The following is a 22,204-nucleotide window of genomic DNA, read 5'->3' as shown; positions in this document are numbered from 1 at the left end:
AATGGTAAAAAATAAAGTTTATACTTACCTTCCGATGTCCTCCCGGTATTTTCTCCGCCGCGTCTGGTCTCTTGCACTTCTCGCAGTGGTGTGAAGGACCTGCGGTGACGTCATTGAGTCATGTGACAGGTCACACGACTCAATGACGTCACCGCAGGTCCTTCACACCACCGTGACCCATAGAGCTGACCAGACGGAGGGGAGAAAACACCAGGAGGACATCGGAAGGTAAGTATAAACTTTATTTTTTATTTTAAATTCTTTTTTTTACAGTTTCTATGGTACCCGGGTCTGGATGAGAGTCTCCTCTCCTCCAGGCCTGGGTACCATCCACACATTGAACCATGTGATATCCGCTTATCCACATGTAGTCATGCAGATGTCATGCGGTCCAATGCAAGTCAATGGCGGCGATTACGCTGCGTGTCCGCAAAAGTAATGGGCATGCGGATTTTTGAGCGCAGCATGAGCATTGACATTGCGGCTTGTCATTGGGGGCCATGGGGGACGGATTACCAAGCGTTTACGACACGGAAATTCCACAGCATAAACGCTTGGAAAATGCTTCGTGGGCACGCAGCCTTACCATTATCCTTCTCCCCCGGCAGGAGGAGTTGTCAGAGGGGCACTGGCAGTGAGGGAAATTCAGCAGATGCCAGAGCCTGCAAGGCGCAGACCTAAATCCAGGACTGTCCACTGTATCCCGGATAGTTGGGACTAGAGATGAGCAGCTGGATTCACAGAACTCCAGTCGGGCGTCCAGGTCAGTGCTACCTGGCGGCTGGACTGGAGGCCATGAATCTCTTATCTTTCAGGGCAGCGCGATGTCATCTGTGAGTCCTGCTCATCTCTAGTTGGGACTTGTGGATTATTTTTTTGTTCCTTCATTCACAGTCGGAGCCACCAGAACTTTCTCCTCTTTCTGTAGCTTCACTATACGACATCTGGCTTTTTGTGTCGGTAAGGCCGTGTTCACACATGGCAGAGATAATGTTTTTTGTTTTCAGCAGATGTCTGCACCAAACTCCACAATAATAATCTTCGCCCCCTTATTTGATGCATTTCTGGTGCAGCTGTGAAGCCGCGTTCTTTTTATTGTACAGAAAAACTTTGATTTTGCACTTAATGAAGTATCTGCGTTTTTTTTAGGCTCCACATAGAAGCGTCTGAAGACGCTGCTGAACTCTGCGGTAGTGATGAGCGAGCGTATATTGTTAACTCTTTCGGCAAGCACGCTCAACCTTTATGTCAGTGCCGCCACGGCTGCATGTGTCACGGCATCCTGCATTTGTTACAGCCGCGACACATTCAGTTACTGCGGCTCAAACATAGATACCAAACACACTGAAACTACTCGGCAAACACCCGAGCATGCTCGCCCAAAGGGTTAACAATACACGCTCGCTCATCACTACCCTGCGGTTTTGGAGCATTTTTCTCTCCTCGGCTTCTTCTGAATAAAACTCAAGAAGAAAAAAAAGACGGCGCTGCCTTTTTAAATGCAGAATCAAAGCTTTTCTGTACTGTTTAAAACTCTGCTTGATATCAGCCCCAAAATCACAACAAATAAGCGGGAAAACGCATAAAAGAAACACAGGAAACACACAGTAATCAGAGAAGATTGTTAGTGCGTTGTCTGGTGCGGACAACAAAGCAACAGAAAGAACACAGCATTTACGCTACGTGTGAACACGGCCTCAGCATTGCAGTTTTCTATTTTTTATGGGTTTAATAGAGAAAAAATATCAATCACGCCATGTTTTTTACGTCATTTACCGATCCCCGTAAATAATCTGATCGCTGTGTTCTGCGGGTCGTTACGATTACAAGGATACCAAATATGTCCGTGTTATTTGCTGATTTGTGATGTTCATTAACCCCTTAAGCCCCGCGGGTGGTTTGCACGTTAATGACCGGGCCAATTTTTACAATTCTGACCACTGTCACTTTATGAGGTAATTACTCTGGAACGCTTCAACGGATCCCCCTGATTCTGAGATTGTTTTTTTCATGACATATTGTACTTCATGATTGTGGTAAAATTTCTTCGATATCACTTGCGTTTATTTGTGAAAAAAACGGAAATTTGGCGAAAATTTTGAAAATTTTGCGATTTTCAAAATTTGAATTTTTAAGCCCTGAAATCAGAGCGATATGTCACACAAAAGAGTTAATAAATAACATTTCCCACATGTCTACTTTACATCAGCACAATTTTGGAACCAAAATTTTTTTTTGTTAGGGAGCTATAAGGGTTAAAAGTTGACCAGCGATTTCTCATTTTTCCAACAAAATTTATAAAACCATTTTTTTAGGGACCACATCACATTTGAAGTCACTTTGAGAGGTCTTTATGACAGAAAATACCCCAAAGTGACACCATTCTAAAAACTGCACCCCTCAAGGTGCTCAAAACCACATTCAAGAACTTTATTAACCCTTCAGGTGCTTCACAGGAATTTTTTGAATGTGGAAGAAAAAAATGAACATTTAACTTTTTTCACAAAAATGTTACTTTAGACCCAATTTTTTTTTATTTTCACAGGGGTAACAAGAAAAAATGGACCCCAAAATTTGTTGTGCAATTTCCCCTGGGCACGCAGATACCCAATATTTGGGGAAGAAACACTGTTTGGGCGCACGGCAGAGCTCGGAAGGGAAGGAGCGCCATTTGACTTTTTGATTGTAAAATTTGCTTGAATAATTAGCGGACACCATGTTCTGTTTGGAGAGCCCCTGTGTGCCCAAACTTTTGAGCTCCCCCACAAGTGACCCCATTTTGGAAACTAGACCCCCCAAGGCACCTTTCTAGATGCATAGTGAGCACTTGGAACCCCCAGGTGCTTCACAAATTGATTCGTAAAAATGAAAAAGTGAAAAAAAAAACACTTTTTCATTTTTACGAATCAATTTGTGAAGCACCTAGGGGTTCCAAGTGCTCACTATGCATCTAGATAGGTGCCTTGGGGGGTCTAGTTTCCAAAATGGGGTCACTTGTGGGGGAGCTCCAATGTTTGGGCACACAGGGACTCTCTAAATGCAACATGGTATCCGCTAACAAATTGAATGGAAAATCGGCTCAAATTGTTAGCGGACACCACATTGCGTTTGGAGAGCCCCTCTGTGCCCAAACTTTGGAGCTCCCCCACAAGTGACCCCATTTTGGAAACTAGACCCCCCAAGGCACCTTTCTAGATGCATAGTGAGCACTTGGAACCCCCAGGTGCTTCACAAATTGATTCGTAATAATGAAAAAGTGAAAAAAAAAACACTTTTTCATTTTTATGAATCAATTTGTGAAGCACCTGGGGTTCCAAGTGCTCACTATGCATCTAGATAGGTGCCTTGGGGGGTCTAGTTTCCAAAATGGGGTCACTTGTGGGGGAGTTCCAATGTTTGGGCACACAGGGGCTCTCCAAACGCAACATGGCGTCCGCTAACAATTTGAGCCGATTTTCCATTCAATTTGTTAGCGGACACCATGTCGCGTTTGGAGAGCCCGTGATGTGCCTAAACAGTGGAGCTCCCCCACAAGTGTCCCCATTTTGGAAACTATACCCCTCAAGGATTTTATTAAGGTGTATAGTGAACATTTTGAACCCAGAGGTACGGCACAGAATTTGTTTACATTAGGTCATCATATTGAATAAGTTATCATTATTCTTGAGCGCAAGTGCTCGCTACTTGAGTTTGCATCGGGTACTCAGGTATGCACCATGTACAGCGTGTGCTTGAGTGACATGCTCGAGTCCCTGCTCCGCATGTTTCACGGTTATTAGGCACCCAAAAAAAAACATGCGGGGATCGCTCGTGCATGGCAAGCAATCCCCGTAAAGTTTTTTGGCCGCGAAGCATATGGGGCAGAGACTCGAGCATGTCACTCAAATACCCACGATACTCAATGCATACCAGAGCACCCGATGCAAACTCAAGTAGCGAGCACTTGCTCTCAACACTAGTCACCATATCGTCATCTTTTTTTCTTACTTTTGAAAAAAATCCCAACCCCAGCCCTAGCCCTAGCCCTAGCACAACCCTAGCCCCAGCACAACCCTAGCCCCAGCACAACCCTAGCCCCAGCACAACCCTAGCCCCAGCACAACCCTAGCCCCAGCACAACCCTAGCCCCAGCACAACCCTAGCCCCAAACCCAGCCCTAACCCTAGCCCAATCCTAACCCAAGAGTTTATTTTTGACGCCGTTCCTTGTGCGGTATAAGTGATTAGACGACTTTATTCTTCGGGTCGGTGTGATTACAGCAATGCCAGAATCATATGGGGTTTTTATGACTGACAGCTGTCACACACTAAAAGACGCATTTTTTGTAAAATCTAGTTTTTGCATCGCCATATTTTGAGAGCTATAATTTTTCCAGATTTTGGCAGACAGTCATGTGACGGCTCGTTTTTTGCGGGATGACTTGACGTTGTTATTGGTGCCATTTTCAGGCACGTGACATTTTTTGATCGCTTTCTATTCCGATTTTTGGGAGGCAGAATAAACAAAAACCAACAATTCAGGAATTGTTTTTTTTTTTTTTTTTTATTCTGTTCCGCGTGTGGTAAAATTGATGAGGTAGCTTTATTCTTCGGGTCAGTACGTTTACAGCGGTACCACATTTGTATAATTTTTCTATGTTTTGGCGCTTATACACAATAAAAGCTATTTTATAGAAAAAAATATTTTTTAGCATCGCTTTATTCTGAGAGCTGAAACTTTTTTATTTTTCGGCTGATGGAGCTGTATGGCGGCTTGTTTTTTGTGGGACGAGATGACGTTTTCAGCGGTATCATTTTTATTTATATGCGTCTTTTTGATCGCGTGTTATTCCACTTTTTGTTTGGCGGTATGGTGATAAAGCATTGTTTTTTGCTGCGTTTTTTTTTTTTTTTTTACCGTGTTCACTGAAGGGGTTAACTAGTGGGACAGTTTTATAGGTCAGGCTGTTCCGGACGCGGCGATACCAAATATGTGTACTTTTATTGTTTTTTTTTTATAATAATATTTATTGATGGGTACATTATATTTTTATTTTTGGTGTATTATTTTTTTTATTTTTTTATAATATTTTTGCACATTTTATTTTTATTTTTTTCCACTTTCAGACAGTTTGTACACCTTATTACTTTGTCCCACTCTGGGACTTTCACTTTTTTTTTTCTGATCGCCTGCATGGCATAGGAATGGAGCACCATCCCTATGCCATGCAGGCTGTCAGAAGTGCACAGTGTTAAGATTGCTTGGAGATGCACTGCGCATGTCCAAGCAATCTTCCTGCTCTCTGGTGACCCGGATGTTGTCATGATGACATCGGGTCGTCATGGCAACACCCGGGAAGCCGCTGCAGTCTGCGCTGGAAGCCGGAAGAGGAGGTGAGTATCGCCGATCACCTCCCCTTGCCCCCGCAATGCCGCGATCGATTTCGATCGCAGCATAGCGGGGGTTAATGTGCTGGGAGCGGTGCAGGACCGCTCCCTGCACATAGTACCGGGTGTCAGCTGTGACAATCAGCTGACACCCGGCGGCGATCGCGCCCGCACAGCCTGTGTGCGCGCGCGATCGCCATGACGTACTAATACGGGTCTGGCTCTTAAGTCCCAGGGCACAGACGCGTATTAGTACGTCAAATGTTATTAAGGGGTTAAACTCATTAAAAATCACAATATTTTTTTCATCATCAAATGTTTTCAATAAATTTTTTAGCAATTTTATAGGCTGAAAAAAATCTGTTATTCTGCTGTGTACAATGTATGTATAAAAATACTCATTGTACACAGCAGTGTATGTCTATCAGCCTTGTCAGCTCCTGCAGTAGAGATCAAGTAGACAGAATTCTAGCAATGATATCACTAAAGCTGGTGGCTCTGCAGGTTAAGTGTCTGTGTCAGTAATTATTTAAGGTTGTGGGTTCAGGACCAGGGACTCACAAAAAAAAAAATAAATTTTTGTAAATGCTCATAAATTTACTACTTTTATTTATAGGACCAAAAAATAATTTTTGTCAGCTCATTATACAGGCACCATAAAAATACATGGTTATACACAATGAATTTCTATGGAGATGTATGCTCTTCTTCTGGATTCATTGCCTGCATTATAGAGTCAAGATAACAATCCTCCTATGTTTACCGGTTAGAGCTGCAGCTCAGCGGTTAGAGCTGCAGCTCAGCGGTTAGAGCTGCAGCTCAGCGGTTAGAGCTGCAGCTCAGCGGTTAGAGCTGCAGCTCAGCGGTTAGAGCTGCAGCTCAGCGGTTAGAGCTGCAGCTCAGCGGTTAGAGCTGCAACCTCTGGACACGGAGTTCCCAGTTCAAGTTCCGGGCAGATGCGATCACAGGAGAAAGAAGAGGTAACAGAATTTAATTTATTCATGGACCGCCATGCAATAAAATAAACCTGCATGCCCAGGGGATATAAGCATGCACTACCTCACGACCTGATGTGTATTGCCACGTTTATCATACACAATCCTGCTCAAGTTTTATTAATCTTTACATTGCACTATAATATCCATACAATCGCATAGACAGACATGGACATAATTGTTGATACTCTTCTGTTAAAGTAAGAAAACCCCATAATGGTCACAGAAATAACATGAAACTGACAAAAGTCATTTTTAACTTACTGAATATGAATCAATAAAAATCAGACATTGCTTTTTAATTGTGATGCAAAACCTAATGAAAATGGCCTGGACAAAAACTATTGGACCTTTACATTAAAGCGGCGGTCTGAAACTAACATTTATTTTAATCCTAAATGGCTATATAATAGTCCAATCTCTTTTCGAATATCCTCGAGTTAAAAATTCCCTACTGTTCCATCACTACTCGGCTTTATTTTATCACCTCCTTCCTATTTGATGTCACTTGCGGGGGCAGGGCTGGTCTCTGCTTGCTGGGTTTTCTCCTTACAATGTGCAATGACAGTACGCTCTCTTGGTGGCTCGTCACTTCCCATCAGAGAAGGTGAGAGCGCACTGTTACTGAGCATATTGCAGTTAAAAAGGAAGGATAGATCCAGGCCAACAGACATGCAATCTTCTTTAAGTAAGTACACACTAGAGAATGTGTAATAGAACTTTCATGTTAAAGGTTGCATTATCATCAATGCGTTTCAGCTGCTTATAGCATCATTAATTGATGATTAAAGGTGCTATAAGCACCTGAAATGCGTAGATGTTAATGTAACTCATTACACATGTAATCTGGTGTGTACTTCCCTAAATAAAGAAGATTGCATGTCCTTTTGCGCTGAATCCTTCCTTGCTCACTGTGCAACATGCACAGTGACAGTGCGCTCGCTCACCAAGCAAGTCAAACCAACGATCACTGCTAAAAAAACAAAACAATTTCTGTAAGGCCATGGCCCCACTATCAGTATTTGGTCAGTATTATTTCTCAGGAGTGGGAGCCAAAACCAGGTGAGGAACAACCAGAGAAAAGGTATAATAGAAACAAGTCACCAATTCTGCATTTATCACCCACTCCTGAGAAAAAATACTGACCAAATACTGATAGTGGGGCCGTGGCCTAATTCTCAGTTAGACTTCTGCACCTGTCCACAGGTATTTGGGTCATCTCATAAGCAAACTCCTCGTGTCTCAAGTGTGTAGGAGTCTTCTCCAGACTGCAGGTTTCGGATTGTTCCAGATTTAGATTGGGGCTCATAGAAGCCAATACAGAATAGTGCAATGCTTTGCTCTTAACTTTTTCTGGATGTTTTCAGCTGTGTTTTGGGTCATTATCCTGCTGGAGGACCAATGTTCCTGTAATTCCGTCCATGCTTTATGATTTTGGGCAGCAAATTTGTCTCCTGAATACTTAGATTTCATTCTACCCTGCACAGATTTGTGCTTACACAACAAAGCAGCCTTAAAAATTAACCAAGCTTCCTTCATGTTTCACAGTAGGTACAATGTTCTTTTCTTTGTATGCTTCATTTTTGCCTCTTAACATACAGCTGAAGCGACTTGTCAAAAAGCTCCAGGTTTTGCCTCCTCTGTTCAAATGTCATTCTTTCAGAAGCTTTATGGTTTGTCAATATGTATTTTGGCAACTCCCAGTCTTTATGATTTGCTTTTAATAGTAGTTTCCTCCTCAGTCGTCTTCCATTGCGACCACTTTGGGCAAAACAGTGACGGATGATGCAACCGACACTGATGTACTGTGACCTTGGAGTTCACCTCTAATCTCTTTAGAAGATGTTCTGCTCTTTGGTTACCATTCGTATTATCAGTCTCCTCAATTTATCAATTTTCCTCGTGGCCACGTCCAGGGCGGTCGGCTACAGTCCAATAGACCTTAAACGTCTGAATAATATGTGTAACTGTAGGAACATCAAGCTGTTTAAAGGTAAAGGCTATAAGACCTTCTCCAAAGGGGTTGTCCACTACTCGACATCCCCGTCTCAATCAGCACTGGCTTCATTTTCCTCTCCTTCGGACGAATTAGACATCAAGAGGAAGTCAAATGTGAAGCTGGCCGCTCGCTTTCTCTTGATGTCTGATACGACTAAAGGCAGAGAGAACGAAGCCAGTGCCGATTGCTATGTCACATGAACCCTGCGGTCATGCAAGCCCGAGAGTCAGTGCCGCCACTGCTGGAATGGCACCACCACAGTAGGGGTGTTATTTTATAGTTATAGTAGTGGACAACCCCTTTAACACTTGTCTATAATTTTCTTTCTAATCTCCTGAGACAACTCTCTCCTTAGCTTTCTTTGGTCCATGTACAGTGTGGTACACACCATGATAGCAAACAGCACAATGACTACTTTTCACCCTTTAAATAGGCAGACTGACTTCAAGTTTGTAAACACCTATGATGCTTATTATAGGACACACCTTAATTCAACATGTCTCAATGGTCAAATTATTTGTAATTTTTTTCTAAAGGGTACCATCATTTTTGTCCAGGCCATTTTCATATATATATATTTTTTTCTATTAAATGACAGTTCAATAGTTTAATTGTCCTTCGTTGACATTCAGTAAATTTAAACATAGAAAATCTGTATAAAAAGCCACCTATTGAAATAAATAATAGAACATATCAATCTCTATAAAAAAAAAATTGTATAAAAAAATACATATTAGGTTTGGATTATTTTTATTATTTAAAAATAGTTCTCATTGTACAAAAGTAAGCAACAATCTAAATCTGTGCACACAGGTACAATATACAAAGAAAATCTCAGTAGGAAAAAAAAAAATTTGTAGACTAAAACATTATTATAAAAAATAAAACCTTTCCTTGGTCAGCTATGAGCAATCTTCAAACAAAATTTTAAGAAGCAATTCCACCACAATCACATAATATATGTATACAATTAAAGCATTAAAACAAGTTAAAGAAATAATAAAATATGCAAAGTAGAATTTTAATGTTTCAGCAAAAGGATAAAACACAGTTTGTGAATGACATCTGTGGCCGATGAACACATTGTATGTGGCTTAATTATATTTAAGTTATTCATCGGCCACAGATGCAAAACATTTTAAGAACAATCCTCTTATTACATAAGCAGAGTACGAAGGTCGTGCCACCTTCAAAAAAGCGAAAAATTGCAAAAATATTTACACGCTCCCATCTCTCCTATGTCGACTGCCCTCACAATTGCTACAGAGCAACACCGAAAGGGATTGGTCAAAGCCGCATCTTCAGGCTGCGTTCACGGGATGTATTTTTGAGGGGTTTTTTTTTCGAAGTGGTTTTCCCAAAAATCAGAGAAACCAAAACAAAAAAAATAATGGCAATTTTTCTTTGTGAACTTACCTAAATTACTGAGACCCTACCCATTCCAAAAAGCCAAGCCCTCTAGCATGTTGTGTTCCTTACCAAAGACTAAACAAATTTAAATACACTCGAGAATATATTATAAACTAAATTAAAGAAAAATGGAGCCAAGTGCTGCTCAGAAAGCCTTTAAAGACTGCAAAAACTTCAACAGATATGTACAAATAATATAAGAAGCAGTTGTAAATGCCCCCAATTCCAAGATCAGGTCCCCTGTTGACTGCGGTACAGCCGCATTCATAGCACTCAAGATGGGGGCTGTCACTCCCTTTTTCGCATCCCTGGCGCTTACTCTGCAGGGGCCATAAACACTCAGCGCATGTGCAGATACTGCTTTCCCAGGCTGTGCAGAGGTGGATGGAAGTAGTCAGGTGATTACTCACGTGACGGATGCAATCTTGTTTGCTATGGAGGTGACCGCATTGCTCTCCAGTGTTTACACCGCTGGTCCGATGGGTCTTAAGACGCAGCGCAGGGTAAGAAATTTAGGATTGCTTAGATCAGAACAGTTTAGAAAGTGACCAAGTCCTTTTAGTTTCTCATGTCTATTGGGCAGCCCAATTACAGGCACATTTCTGTACCCTCGAGACTGATCTCAAAAAACCCTTTTAGGGTTAAAAAACAAAGTTAATGCCCCCATACACAATAGATGCCTGCTCTCTCTCGCTACTCCCTCGTACTCTGTAACGGACAACTTTGCCAAGAGCTCCTGGTTCATAAACCTGACTGGGCACACCTGTGAAGTGAAGACCATTTCCGGTGACTACCTCTTGAAGCTCATCAAGAGAATGCCAAGAGTGTGCAAAGCAGTCATCAAAGCAAAAGGTGGCTACTTTGAAGAACCTAGAATATAAGACATAATTTCAGTTGTTTCACATGTTTTTGTTAAGTATATAATTCCACATGTGTTAATTCATAGTTTTGATGCCTTCAGTGTGAATGTACAATTTTCAAAGTCATGAAAATACAGAAAAATCTTTAAATGAGAAGGTGTGTCCAAACTTTTGTTCTGTACTATATATCTATCTGAGCCTTTAGCCAAATCTGATGAAGGTAGATAAATGTGGCGCAGTATCGCTCGTCCTGTTCTCTAGAGGTAGATTTACGATTTTATCTCTGCTGACAGATTTCTGGAAGCGTTTCACACTAATTACTAGCAGGACGCAGGAGCCTAAAGCGGCCATGAGCTCCTCGTATGATCGCATACTATTGATATGCCCTCAATTTTACCTCCAGAACTGAACTCCAAATCTGTTATATGGACGCAGACAGAAAAGGTGAATCTCTGGCTGCCGTCTGTCACTAGGGGAACTTGCTGTATACATTTATACATTGAATGTATGTTAGCCGGATCCCAGAATTTTAACAAACGAGGGCCGTGTCCAGAACCTTGAATTTATTTATTTTTTCATTTATTGCAATAGATATAAAATTAAAACTGAAAATTTTACAATATGGTAAAGATTCCCTCCCGTTTTAAGTCTACAGCTCCAGTGCAGACTGTGTCTCTTTACACCCCAGGGTAGGTTTATACGTTGTGTATTTTCTGCTGATATTTCCAAAGTATCTTTAGCACAATATGCACAACTTTTATGCGGATTTTGCTGCAGGTTCACTAGGTTTCTCCCCCGTCCCATTGTCAGGGGTGAAATCCGCACCTCATGTTGATTTCTGCACAAAAAAAAGGTCAGCAAGATTTGTTGAGATCTCATCTGCTCATCTGGTACTTTATTACTTTGTGGATTTTCTGCCTGCAAATCTAAGTGGAAAAAACCGCAGACCAAATACACAACGTGTGATGCCATGCTACAGGGGTTTCCTGAGCTGATTAACGAATATATTTCACCCACGTCATCCCAGCACTATGTTCACAAACGTCTTCTGCTTACACTGGCACAAGACAGCTGAGGCCAGTGATTGGCTGCAGCGGTCATTTGGGGTGTACAGGACATGACGGCTAGGATGACACGGGCTAGTATACATTATTGACTTATTTTAGCCGTGTTGCAGCTTTTTCACTAACCACTATGATGTTTTTAGGCTGGGAATATATATTACAAGTTATTAAATCTGCTAGGAGTGATCCCAGCACACGTCCCTTCACTTTATGCATTGTAAGTAGAGGTATTATAAGTAAAGCAAACAGGGAGAAAGGGAACAGAAGTACAAAAAAACAGGAGTATCCACCTCCAGGTGGGCAAGTACATTTTTCTTTAATTTGATGAAATCAGCATCTGTCCAGAGGGGTCGGGAAAACTATGTGAGTGAAGAGATTCCAATTATTTTTTTTTTTAATGGCGCTGTCCTTTGAATGCTGGGGATATCCAGAAACACCAATATAATGTCCTTTATCTCACACACAGTAGGGTGAAGCTTAAACATGGCTGATTCCACCATTTAACAAAGCTAAATCTGATTTTTTTTTGTATCCACAGGACACTGACAATGGCGGTGCATCCCCGGCCGGACATCAAACGCTGCACCCTTCACCTCATTCTAGGCTTTAGTTCGGATTCTTTGCGCATTTCTCTGTGATATTTTTTTCATGGAAAACGGGAAGGACGACATGGGATATGCGGCTCCAGACTCCGCTAAATTTGTCCTCGTCCATCCCGTCATGAGAAGCCTTGGCGTCTAAGTCGATTAATTTTTGGATTAAAAACGATCTGACTTTCTCTTCCAGATTCATAAGTGAAATGTTCTTTTCCAGGGTTGCATCATCCAAAAGCACGGTGAGCAGCAGTGCCACGTCTTTAAACATGGCCGATTCATGGTCACAATATTTGTAGAGGATCAGCAGGGACCCGGCGGGCAGTAGCTCCAGACGATGCAGCACCGCTGCATGGGACGTGGTTTGGAAAACGGCACTGAGAGCATTGTCAATGTGTTCTTTTACTTCTTCGTTAGTTCCAGATGTATAGTCTGATCCAGAGATCACCGTGTAGCCACCACCCAAGGAGGAGGAATAGACATCTGCAAGCCGGGTGCCAAGACAGCGCAGGGTTTCTTCTGCGTCCCGGGCTCCCGTGAGGAGGATTATAGCCGGCTCGCTGTTCTCCTTCCAGCTTTGCAGGTGGCGTTCCAGAATGATTCTACTTCTTCTCCACATCTCCTCAGACTGGTTGGAGAAATTTCCAGAGAGCATCGCAAACTCATTCTTGAGATCTTTCTTGTTTTGTGGTTCATTTATAAACTTCATCTGACTGGCGATCTTATGGAAGGACTCTGGTAGGAGGTAAAAGATGGCTGCAGAGCCAATGAGCAGGACGAGGAGGAGCAGGAGGAAGAATTTCACGCATCTTCCTAAACAGGGAAAAAAAAAAAAGCTGTGACATCTGCCGCTAATGGAAACTAGTTGCTGGATTCCTATTCTATTTTTATTGCTGTACAGGGAGATCCCAGCAGAATGTTAGGACAGATGCTCGCTAAGATAAAAGCTTTGCCTCAATATTTACTATAAGGCTATGTGCCCACGATGCAGAAATGCTCCGGATTTTTTCCTGAGCGTTTCTGCATCTCCCTGGCAGAAAAAACGCATGCGGATTGTACATGCGGATTGTACATGCGTTTTTCCTGCCAGGGACAAGAGGAAGTGAAGCGTTCTTCACATGCATTTCCACATGCAGATTGTCAAGCGCTTTGCAAGCGATTTTAGCATCACTTGGAAAGTGCTTGACAACTTAGTCACACTATATAAATCCATGCAACCGGCATGGATTTATATAGTGTGACCGTAAAGAATGGTAAAAAATAAATCTATACTTACCTTCTGATGGCCGCCCGGAGTCTTTATTTGCTCCGTCCTGGCTTGCCGGCAGCTCGCGGTACACTGAAGGACCTGCCGTCACTTGACTAAATGACGTCAGCGCAGGTCCTTCAGTCCACCGCGAGCTGCGGGCAAGTGAAGACAAGGACACCGCGGGCCATCAGAAGGTAAATATATCTTTATTTTTTATTTTATTATTTTTTTTACAGGTACTATGGTACCCGGGTCCGGAGGAGAGTCTCCTGTCCTCCACACCCAGGCACCATCCGCACATTGAAACGCATGGATTCAGCATGTACAGATGCAGTGATGCGGATTCCATGCGCTCCAATGCAAGTCAATGGCGGTGAAAACGCAGCACTTCCGCAATGATAATCCGCAGTGGAAATTCCCGCAGCATGTGCACAGCACATGCGGATTATTATTGGGGAACATGGCAGGCCTTCTACCATGCGTTTTTGCCGCTGCAGAGACGCTTAAAAAAACGCATAGTGGGCACACAGCCTATAAGTGCAAATTGTAGTGTAAAACCCTCGTTATCAACAGTATACAAGTGTAATCTCTCTACATACAGACACAAAGTAAAGCTAATTTAACTTGCTGCAATGGGGCCAGAGTGGGTGTCGGATAATCAGTAACCACAGGAAAGGGCATGTAGGCAACTTGTAAGGGGAATCGTAATACGTTTTAACATCCAATCTGTCTTTTTTTTAATGGGATCATTCTGTGCACATTACATTCTAGTCCTATATGCCGTATTAGAGAAGAAAAACAAAAAACAGTCAGAGTACTGTGTCTGTATATACACATTATATACACACCAGAAAAACATATGAAGGGCCGGGTGGGAGTGCATACTGTAAAAAGAAACAGAACTTAGAACACGTAATATATATGGATAACGTAAGCTCTACATGCATCACATACACAGCAGTAGGACCTTACCTGCCTTCTCACCACTTTTTGGTGGAAAGTGGTTTAGCTTATTGCCTTCATCATGTCTGGGATGAAAGGTATCTGAGAAACAGAAATGATAAAAGAGGATGAAGAGGGCAATAAAGTAACATTCCTATAAGCTATTAGTTCTGGAACTTTGATATTAATGGCCTATTCTATTGGAGGTCCGACATCCGCTGCTGCCATAATTAAAGGGGCCGAGGTGCTCCGATCAGTGGCGTTTCCCCAATACTGCTTTTACCGGGCAAAGTATTGTACATTTTGTTATGGCAGTCCTTGGTATTGCAGCTTAGTCCCATTTACTTGCAGTACCAGACGCTGCCAGAACAAGATGTAAGGCGCTGTGGGTAGTAAATATTGAAGAAGATGTAAGTGCGGCAGATTTTTCAATCAGCTTGGATGCTGGAAGTCAGACCCCAATTGATCTGATGTTGGCAACCTAAATATTGTGTAAAAACTAGGATTGTCTTCCGAGTGACATTTCTGATATATCAGTAGGATATACCATCAATGACTGATAAATTCAGATCCACCAATAAGTAGAGAGGTGGCGAACATGTGCCGGCCCCCTCCATTCATTTGCTATGGGAGTTCTGAATCAAGTTGTGCACATTTGCTATGAATGCGCCTCAAATGTCTCTCGTAAGACAACTCCTGTGGCCTCAATAATCCCTGGGCTATTTGGGCCTTAAAGGGAATCTGTCACCAGGTTTTTGCTACCCCATCTGACTTCAGCACAATGTTGGGGCAGAGACCATGATTCCAGCAATGTATCACTTACTTGCTGCAGTTTTGATAAAATCCCTGTTTTCCCCCTCCCCCATGACAGCGCACCTTGAGAGAGGGATCCACCCCACCAAGGACAGGAAACCGTCTGAAATAAAAGGGCGGTACCTCTCCCTCGCTTCAGTTGGTTTCCTGTCCTTGATGGGAACCTGTCTTTAAAAAAGATGTCCATACTTACCTGGGCCTGGTCCGATGTGGAAGAGCGGGCGCTGGCCTGTGCATCGGGTTCCAGAAGCGCCGTCCGCGGTTCCCTGGAGCCGTGTCCGAGCGTGAGCAGACGGTAAGGAGGGCTCCGGCTCCCCGCAGACCGCTGCGCTGTCCTCTCCCTGCCACAGGCTCCTGGCTGGCCGCACGCTGGGAGTGGCGTCTTCCGGGTGTGACGCGCCTGACGTCACGGCGCTGTGCACAAAGAGAGGCGTGCCCGATGACATCATCCATCATGGCGACGCCCTGTAAGCGCTTGCCGGCTGGCTTTTGAAACCTCGGCCGGCGGGCGTCAGGATGGGGGAGGACACCTGATCTGGAGGAGGTTCCGGATGTGACCTATTTAAGGTGGAGGGGTTGTCCTGGTCAAACGCTGCCTATACTCATGCTTGTGGTATAGCAGCTATGGCAGACCAGGACAGCCAGGAGCAGCAGCAGCAGATGACCACTCCATCTCAACAACGCCAGCGGAAGAAGCAGTCGGACGCCTCTCACGCGGACAGCCGCTCCAGCAACCGTAGCAGCAGCAGAAGAAGTAAGGTGCCGGACGCTTCAGGGCCATCCGGAAGGGATTCATCTTATGTCCCGCCACAGCCTCCAAATCCGGAACCTAAGAAGAGTAGGGCCAAACAGAAGGACAGGGTTTGCGCCTTATGTCAATTCCCCCTTTCCATAGATTTGGTTAATACAGCTTGCACAAAGCTGTTTCTGCCAATCATAGCGGAGAGCACCCCGGATTTTGCTTCTAATTTGAGGTCCGTAATCCGTACAGAGGTTCAAGATTCCCTAAAAGGCTTACTTAAGGGGAAAGAGAGCTCCCATAAGGATATCTCCTCCGACTAGGATTCATCCTCCCAGTCAGAGGATCTATGCCTCAGTGATTCATCATCCTTCTCTTCATCAGACAGTGGTAGGCCCTGTTTTCCTATTGAGGATACGGACAAGTTGGTCAGATCTACCATTGGGTTGAGGGAGGAGAAGGCAGCGAGGTCCCTGGAAGCAGCGAGGTCCCTGGAAGACATTATGTTCACAGGCCTGGAGGAAAAAAAAAAGACGCTCCTTTCCAGTGAAACCTAAAATTCAGACCATTATAGACCGGGAATGGAGGAAGCCTGAGAAATCGGGCGTGTTACCCTCATCCTCTAAAAGAAGGTACCCCTTCGAGGATAGTGTCTCTGGGTCCTGGGATAAAATTTCTAAAGTTGACAAGTCTGTCGCCCAATCATCCAAAAAATTGTCCCTACCCCTGGAAGATTCGGGCAGTCTAAAGGATGCTCTAGATAAGAAGGCAAATTCCTTCCTGCGTCACACCTGGGAAGTGGGGACAGGGGGCCTGAAACCAGCGGTAGCAGGCACTTGTGTCGCTAGGTCACTCATGGTGTGGCTTCAACAATTAGAAGACCAGCTCAAGGATAAAAAGATATCCAGAGATAAATCTACATTTACTACAGGCAGCGTCGGCTTTCCTTGCAGACTCCTCAGCGGATTCGGTTAAACTCGCTGCCAGGTCTGCAAACTTATCCAACGCTGCCAGACGAGCCCTGTGGCTCAAGGATTGCCCAGGAGACCTGCAGTCTAAACATAAACTTTGTTCCCTTCCTTGTGATAGTAAACTCTTGTTTGGCCAAAAACTGGATGAGCTTTTGGAGAAGGCTGGCGACAGGAAGAGAGGTTTCCCAGGGTTCACGGGGGACACAAAAAGGTCCTACTTTCGGAGGAAAAGATTTAACCGGGGTCGCCCTCCGGGAGAAAGGAAAAGATGGGGGCCCAGATCTAAAAAAGACTCTGGTTACATGTTTGGGGGGCCATCCTCCAGTACCAAAAAATCTCCCGAATGATGCAGGGCTAGAGGTCGGGGGAAGGCTTTCCCATTTTATCCCAGCTTGGGAAGCCATTACGTCAAATCCCTGGGTGTTGAGTATCAAAGAAAGGCCTAAAGATACGATTCAGTCAAGTCCCCCACCAAACCTTCATGATCACCTCCAGGAGGAAGTCCAGGGAGGAGCAGATAGCCCTAGAGTCGGAGGTGCTAGATTTGGTCAACAAGCAGGTCTTTCACGAAGTTCCGGGTTCTCAATGGGGAAGGAGATTTTATTCCCCCCTATTGGTGATAAAAAAAACAAATGGGTCCTTAAGGACCATTATCAACCTCAAATGTCTAAATCAGCTGATAGAGAACCAGACTTTCAAAATGGAATCAGTGAACTTGGCAGTAAAACTCCTACACCACAATTGTTTCATGGCAGTTATCGACTTAAAAGATGCCTATTATCACGTCCCAATCCATCCAGACTACCAGAAGTACCTAAGGGTAGCCCTATTCATCCAAGGGGAATTGAGACATTTCCAGTTTACTGCCCTACCTTTTGGTCTCTAGATAGCACCGAGAGTGTTTACAAAGGTTATAGCGGAGGTGACAGCTATTTTCCGAATCAAAAACGTGATGATCGTTCCCTACCTGGACGACTTTCTGGTAATAGGGAAATTGGAGGACCACTGTTCCTCCCAACTTTTAGAGGTCAGGACAGCCTTACATCAGCTAGGATGGTTGATAAATATTCAAAAATCAAAAATATCCCCCTCAAGGACTCAGATCTTTCTGGGCTTGACCCTAAATTCCCAACTCCAAGCCTGCTTCCTCCCAGAAGACAAGGTTTGAAAAATAATCAGCCTGGTCTCAAGGGCCATAAAGTCTCCAGTCAGGTCCCTGAGAGGAGCAATGTCCCTATTGGGCTCCTTGACGTCCTTGTCTCCCGGCAGTCAAATGGGCCCAAGGTCATATGAGGCTTCTTCAGTGGGAGGTCCTGTCAGCGCAAAAATCATTCAACGGACATTTAGAAAAAAAGACTCTCTTTCCTTGGAGACGGTAGACTCCCTCTCATGGTGGACAAACAGGGAGAATCTGACCTCAGGCTTGTAGTGGTCCAGACCAGTCGACCATACAATTACAACACATGCAAGGGGCTCCGGCTGGGGGGGGGGGGGGGTCATCTAGCAGATCTCTCGGTTCAGGGGCTCTGGCTACGTCACGAGATAGGGACATCATCGAACCTAAGAGAGCTTTTGGCAATGGAGAAATCCCTGATAGGCTTCCTTCCCCACATACAAGGTCGCCATGTCCAGATCAGGTCCGACAATCTGACGACAGTGGCTTATATAAATCACCAGGGAGGAACAAGATCACTCTCCCTTATGGTAGTGGCAAACCGAATCCTGCATCTAGCAGAACAACATCTTCCATCCCTCAGTGCTCTTTACATCCGGGGGGTAGAAAATTCAAGGGCAGATTTCCTCAGTCGCCACACTTTAAGACAAGGAGAGTGGGCTCTAAGCCCGATAGTCTTCCAGCAGATTATCCAACTATGGGGGTCACCGGACATAGATTTGTTCGCCACCAGGGCAAACAGGAAGGTGGAGAGATTCTGTTCACTAGATCCAACAGAGAATCCCTATGCTGTAGATGCTCTCCACATACCCTGGAAGTTCAGGAGGGCCTATGCTTTTCCACCGATAGTAATGATCCTGGCAGTTGTGAGGAAAATTTGGGAGGAGGGGGGCAAGGATAATTCTGATAGCCCCCTTTTGGCCAAAAAGACCCTGGTTCTCCCTGCTTCCCCTAATGTCGGTCTCGGATCCCTGGGTTCTGCCGGACCTTCTCATCCAGGGGCCGATGTTCCATGCACAAGCCAAAGATTTCCATCTGGCGGCTTGGAATTTGAGAGGTTGTTACTGAACAATAGGGGGTTTTCACCAGGCCTAGTTTTCACCCTATTGGGTAGTAGGAAGCCCATAACAACTAAGATTTATAGCAGAATCTGGGCAAAATTCCTGGATTCCATAGACTCCCTGTTGTCGGATAAACCTCCAATTAAAGATGTCCTAGAGTTTTTACAGAAGGGACGTGACCTGGGGTTAGCTAAGAGAACGCTTAAAGTTCAGGTGTCCGCCCTAGGGGCGCTCTATAATTGCAACCTGGCGGGGAACATGTGGGTCTCTAGATTCATTAAATCCTGTTCCAGAGCTAAGCCAGTTCGGGCTCTCAGAGTCCCTCCCTGGGACCTGAATTTGGTTTTAAACGCACTCTCTGGCGACCCATTTGAACCCCTGCAGGTTATCTCTCCAAAGTTCCTCACCCTGAAAACCATTCTCCCGGTGGCCCTAACATCGTCCCGAAGGGTGAGTGACCTGGAGGCCCTTTCTGTTGATCCCCCATACACCCAAATTCATGATGACCGGGTCGTCCTACGTACAGATCCAGCATACCTTCCGAAAGTAGTTTCCAGATTCCACTGTAATCAAGAGATTGTGCTTCCCTCATTCTGCAGTAACCCAAAAATCCCCGGTGAGGTTAGATTCCACAATCTGGATATTAGAAAGGCTTTACTACAGTACATAGACATGACAAGTCAGTGGAGGAAGGACCACTCCTTGTTTCTGGCCTTTCAGGGGAGTAGGAAAGGTCACGGGGTGTCAAAGGGAATTATTTCTAGGTGGCTTAGGGAGGCCATTTGTCTAGCTTGCATATCTACAGGAGTTCCGGAAATGGACGGTATTCAAGCTCATTCCACCATAGTTGTCGCAACCTCCTGGGCAGAGAGAGCAGACGTCTCAATTGACCAGATATGTAAAGCTGCTACTTGGTCTGCACCATCCACCTTCTACAAGCACTATCGGTTGGATCTATCCTCCTCTGACCTCACATTTGGGAGAAGGGTACTTCAGGCGGTGGTCCCTCATATTCTGCAAAATGCTCTCAAGGTGTGCTGTCATGGGTGGGGGGAAAACACCAAGGTTACTTACCGGTAGCCGGTTTTTCCTGAACCCATGACAGCACCCGTAATCCCCCCCCCCCACCGTCTCTTTCTCACACCCTGGTGAGCACTTTACGTTTTCGGTGGAATTATATAGACTGCAGTTTTTGCAACTGCACTTGGGGACACTTTCAAAGTTTTCCTAATTTTTCGGACTGACTGACCTTCATTTCTTAAAGTAATGATGGCCACTCGTTTTTCTTTACTTAGCTGCTTTTTTCTTGCCATAATACAAATTCTAACAGTCTATTCAGTAGGACTATCAGCTGTGTATCCACCTGACTTCTGCACAACACAACTGATGGTCCCAACCCCATTTATAAGGCAAGAAATCCCACTTATTAAACCTGACAGGACACACCTGTGAAGTGAAAACCATTTCCGGTGACTACCTCTTGAAGCTCATCAAGAGAATGCCAAGAGTGTGCAAAGCAGTCATCAAAGCAAAAGGTGGCTACTTTGAAGAACCTAGAATATAAGACATATTTTCAGTTGTTTCACACTTTTTTGTTAAGTATATAATTCCACATGTGTTAATTCATAGTTTTGATGCCTTCAGTGTGAATGTACAATTTTCATAGTCATGAAAATACAGAAAAATCTTTAAATGAGGTGTGTCCAAACTTTTGGTCTGTACTGTATATGTATGTGTGTATATATATAGTAGGTGTTGGTTATGTGTGTAACCTTTTCTGGAGGTCCTCTCAATGCTCTGTAATCCAACTGAAGCGAGGGAGAGGTACCGCCCTTTTATTTCAGACAGTTTCCTGTCCTTGGTGGGGTGGATCCCTCTCTCAAGGTGTGCTGTCATGGGTTCAGGAAAAAACAGCTACCGGTAAGTAACCTTGGTGTTTCTCTGCTGCAGATCTAGCAGTTCTCTGTATAACCCCGCTCCCATCACTGAGTGGCAGCTTTCTGAGCACTGTGCATAGGCAGAAAGCAGCCATTCAGTGATGGGTCGGGGTTATATACAGCTCATGAATATAGAGGACTACTTGGCAGCAAATTTACTAGTCTTATCAGCAGATTATCACTAGAAAACAGGGATTTTATCAAAACTACAGCAAGCAGCCCTGGAAGTGATAGAGAAACCTGGTGACAGATTCTTTAATGTAATATTATTACAGATGTTGTCCGGTTTCGATGTAAAACAGCAAAGTAATGCTGATCTTGTATGGTTTCAACATAAAAAGCCCAATGGCTTGAAGTGTTTTAATAATTCGAGGATTACTTAAAAACCTTTTACCAAATAGCAGAAATATTGTAGATTTAATACCTGAAAAGGAGATAACACTTTAAATATCTTTAAAATGCAAACATGTTCTTAAAAAAAGCACTCCCATTGCGTTTTATACTCATTAAATGTGTGTATATATTCATGCAACATAGTGCGAGTGTATGAATATACTCCCTTACCGCTGCCCTCGCCGGTGTTCAGCGCGGTTCTGCTCCACTACTGAGCGACGTCACTGCTCTGCAGACTCTCCAGGACACGCTGCGCTCTGCGTGACACAGAAGTCTCTTTACAATGTAAGCCTATGGACGAGGCTTTATAGGCTTTCGTTGTAACGGTGACTTCTGACTCACGCAGAGTGCATGGAGAGAGCCGGCTAGTCACAACTGCGGTGACGTCACTGAGAAGCAGAGAAGAATAGCGCCGACACCGGGGAAAACAGCGGAAGGAGAGTATATTGATCCGCTCACACTGCATTACATGCAGGTACACATTTAACAAATAAAAGGACTTCATGGGAGCGCTTCATTAATCTCAGAAACCCTGATGTATATTAATTACACAGTCATTGCCATGTACCTTTCTTCTGTTGATAACCAATTTTCTTTTCTTCTTCATCTATGATATGAAAGACAACAATCTGTTTTGT

At 44.1% G+C, this 22,204-nt stretch overlaps 1 protein-coding gene across 5 annotated transcripts in view; it reads right to left on the bottom strand.

The window, feature by feature from the left end:
* Positions 1–9,093: 9,093 nt before the first annotated feature.
* LOC141156841 (uncharacterized) overlaps positions 9,094–22,204 on the bottom strand; it is a 58,137-nt gene continuing 45,026 nt past the window's right edge. For 4 of the 5 annotated variants that reach the window (XM_073643268.1, XM_073643266.1, XM_073643269.1 and 1 more), the window contains 4 exons: positions 22,135–22,173; positions 14,509–14,580; positions 14,385–14,420; positions 9,094–13,100 (listed from right to left, as the gene is read on the bottom strand). In XM_073643268.1, coding sequence (XP_073499369.1) covers positions 12,301–13,100; positions 14,385–14,420; positions 14,509–14,580; positions 22,135–22,173 — 947 coding nt within the window. In that variant the 3' untranslated portion in view covers positions 9,094–12,300. The remainder of the gene's footprint in view (positions 13,101–14,384; positions 14,421–14,508; positions 14,581–22,134; positions 22,174–22,204) is intronic. The other variant, XM_073643267.1, reaches the window with a different exon arrangement.

This window comes from Phyllobates terribilis, unplaced genomic scaffold (genome assembly GCF_046119375.1).
Source record: "Phyllobates terribilis strain yellow unplaced genomic scaffold, ASM4611937v1 Scaffold_8__6_contigs__length_399053987, whole genome shotgun sequence".
Classification (NCBI taxonomy): Eukaryota; Metazoa; Chordata; class Amphibia; order Anura; family Dendrobatidae; genus Phyllobates; species Phyllobates terribilis.
The sequence above is the reverse complement of the archived record's forward strand: the minus strand, read 5'-3'. Positions and strand labels throughout refer to the sequence as shown.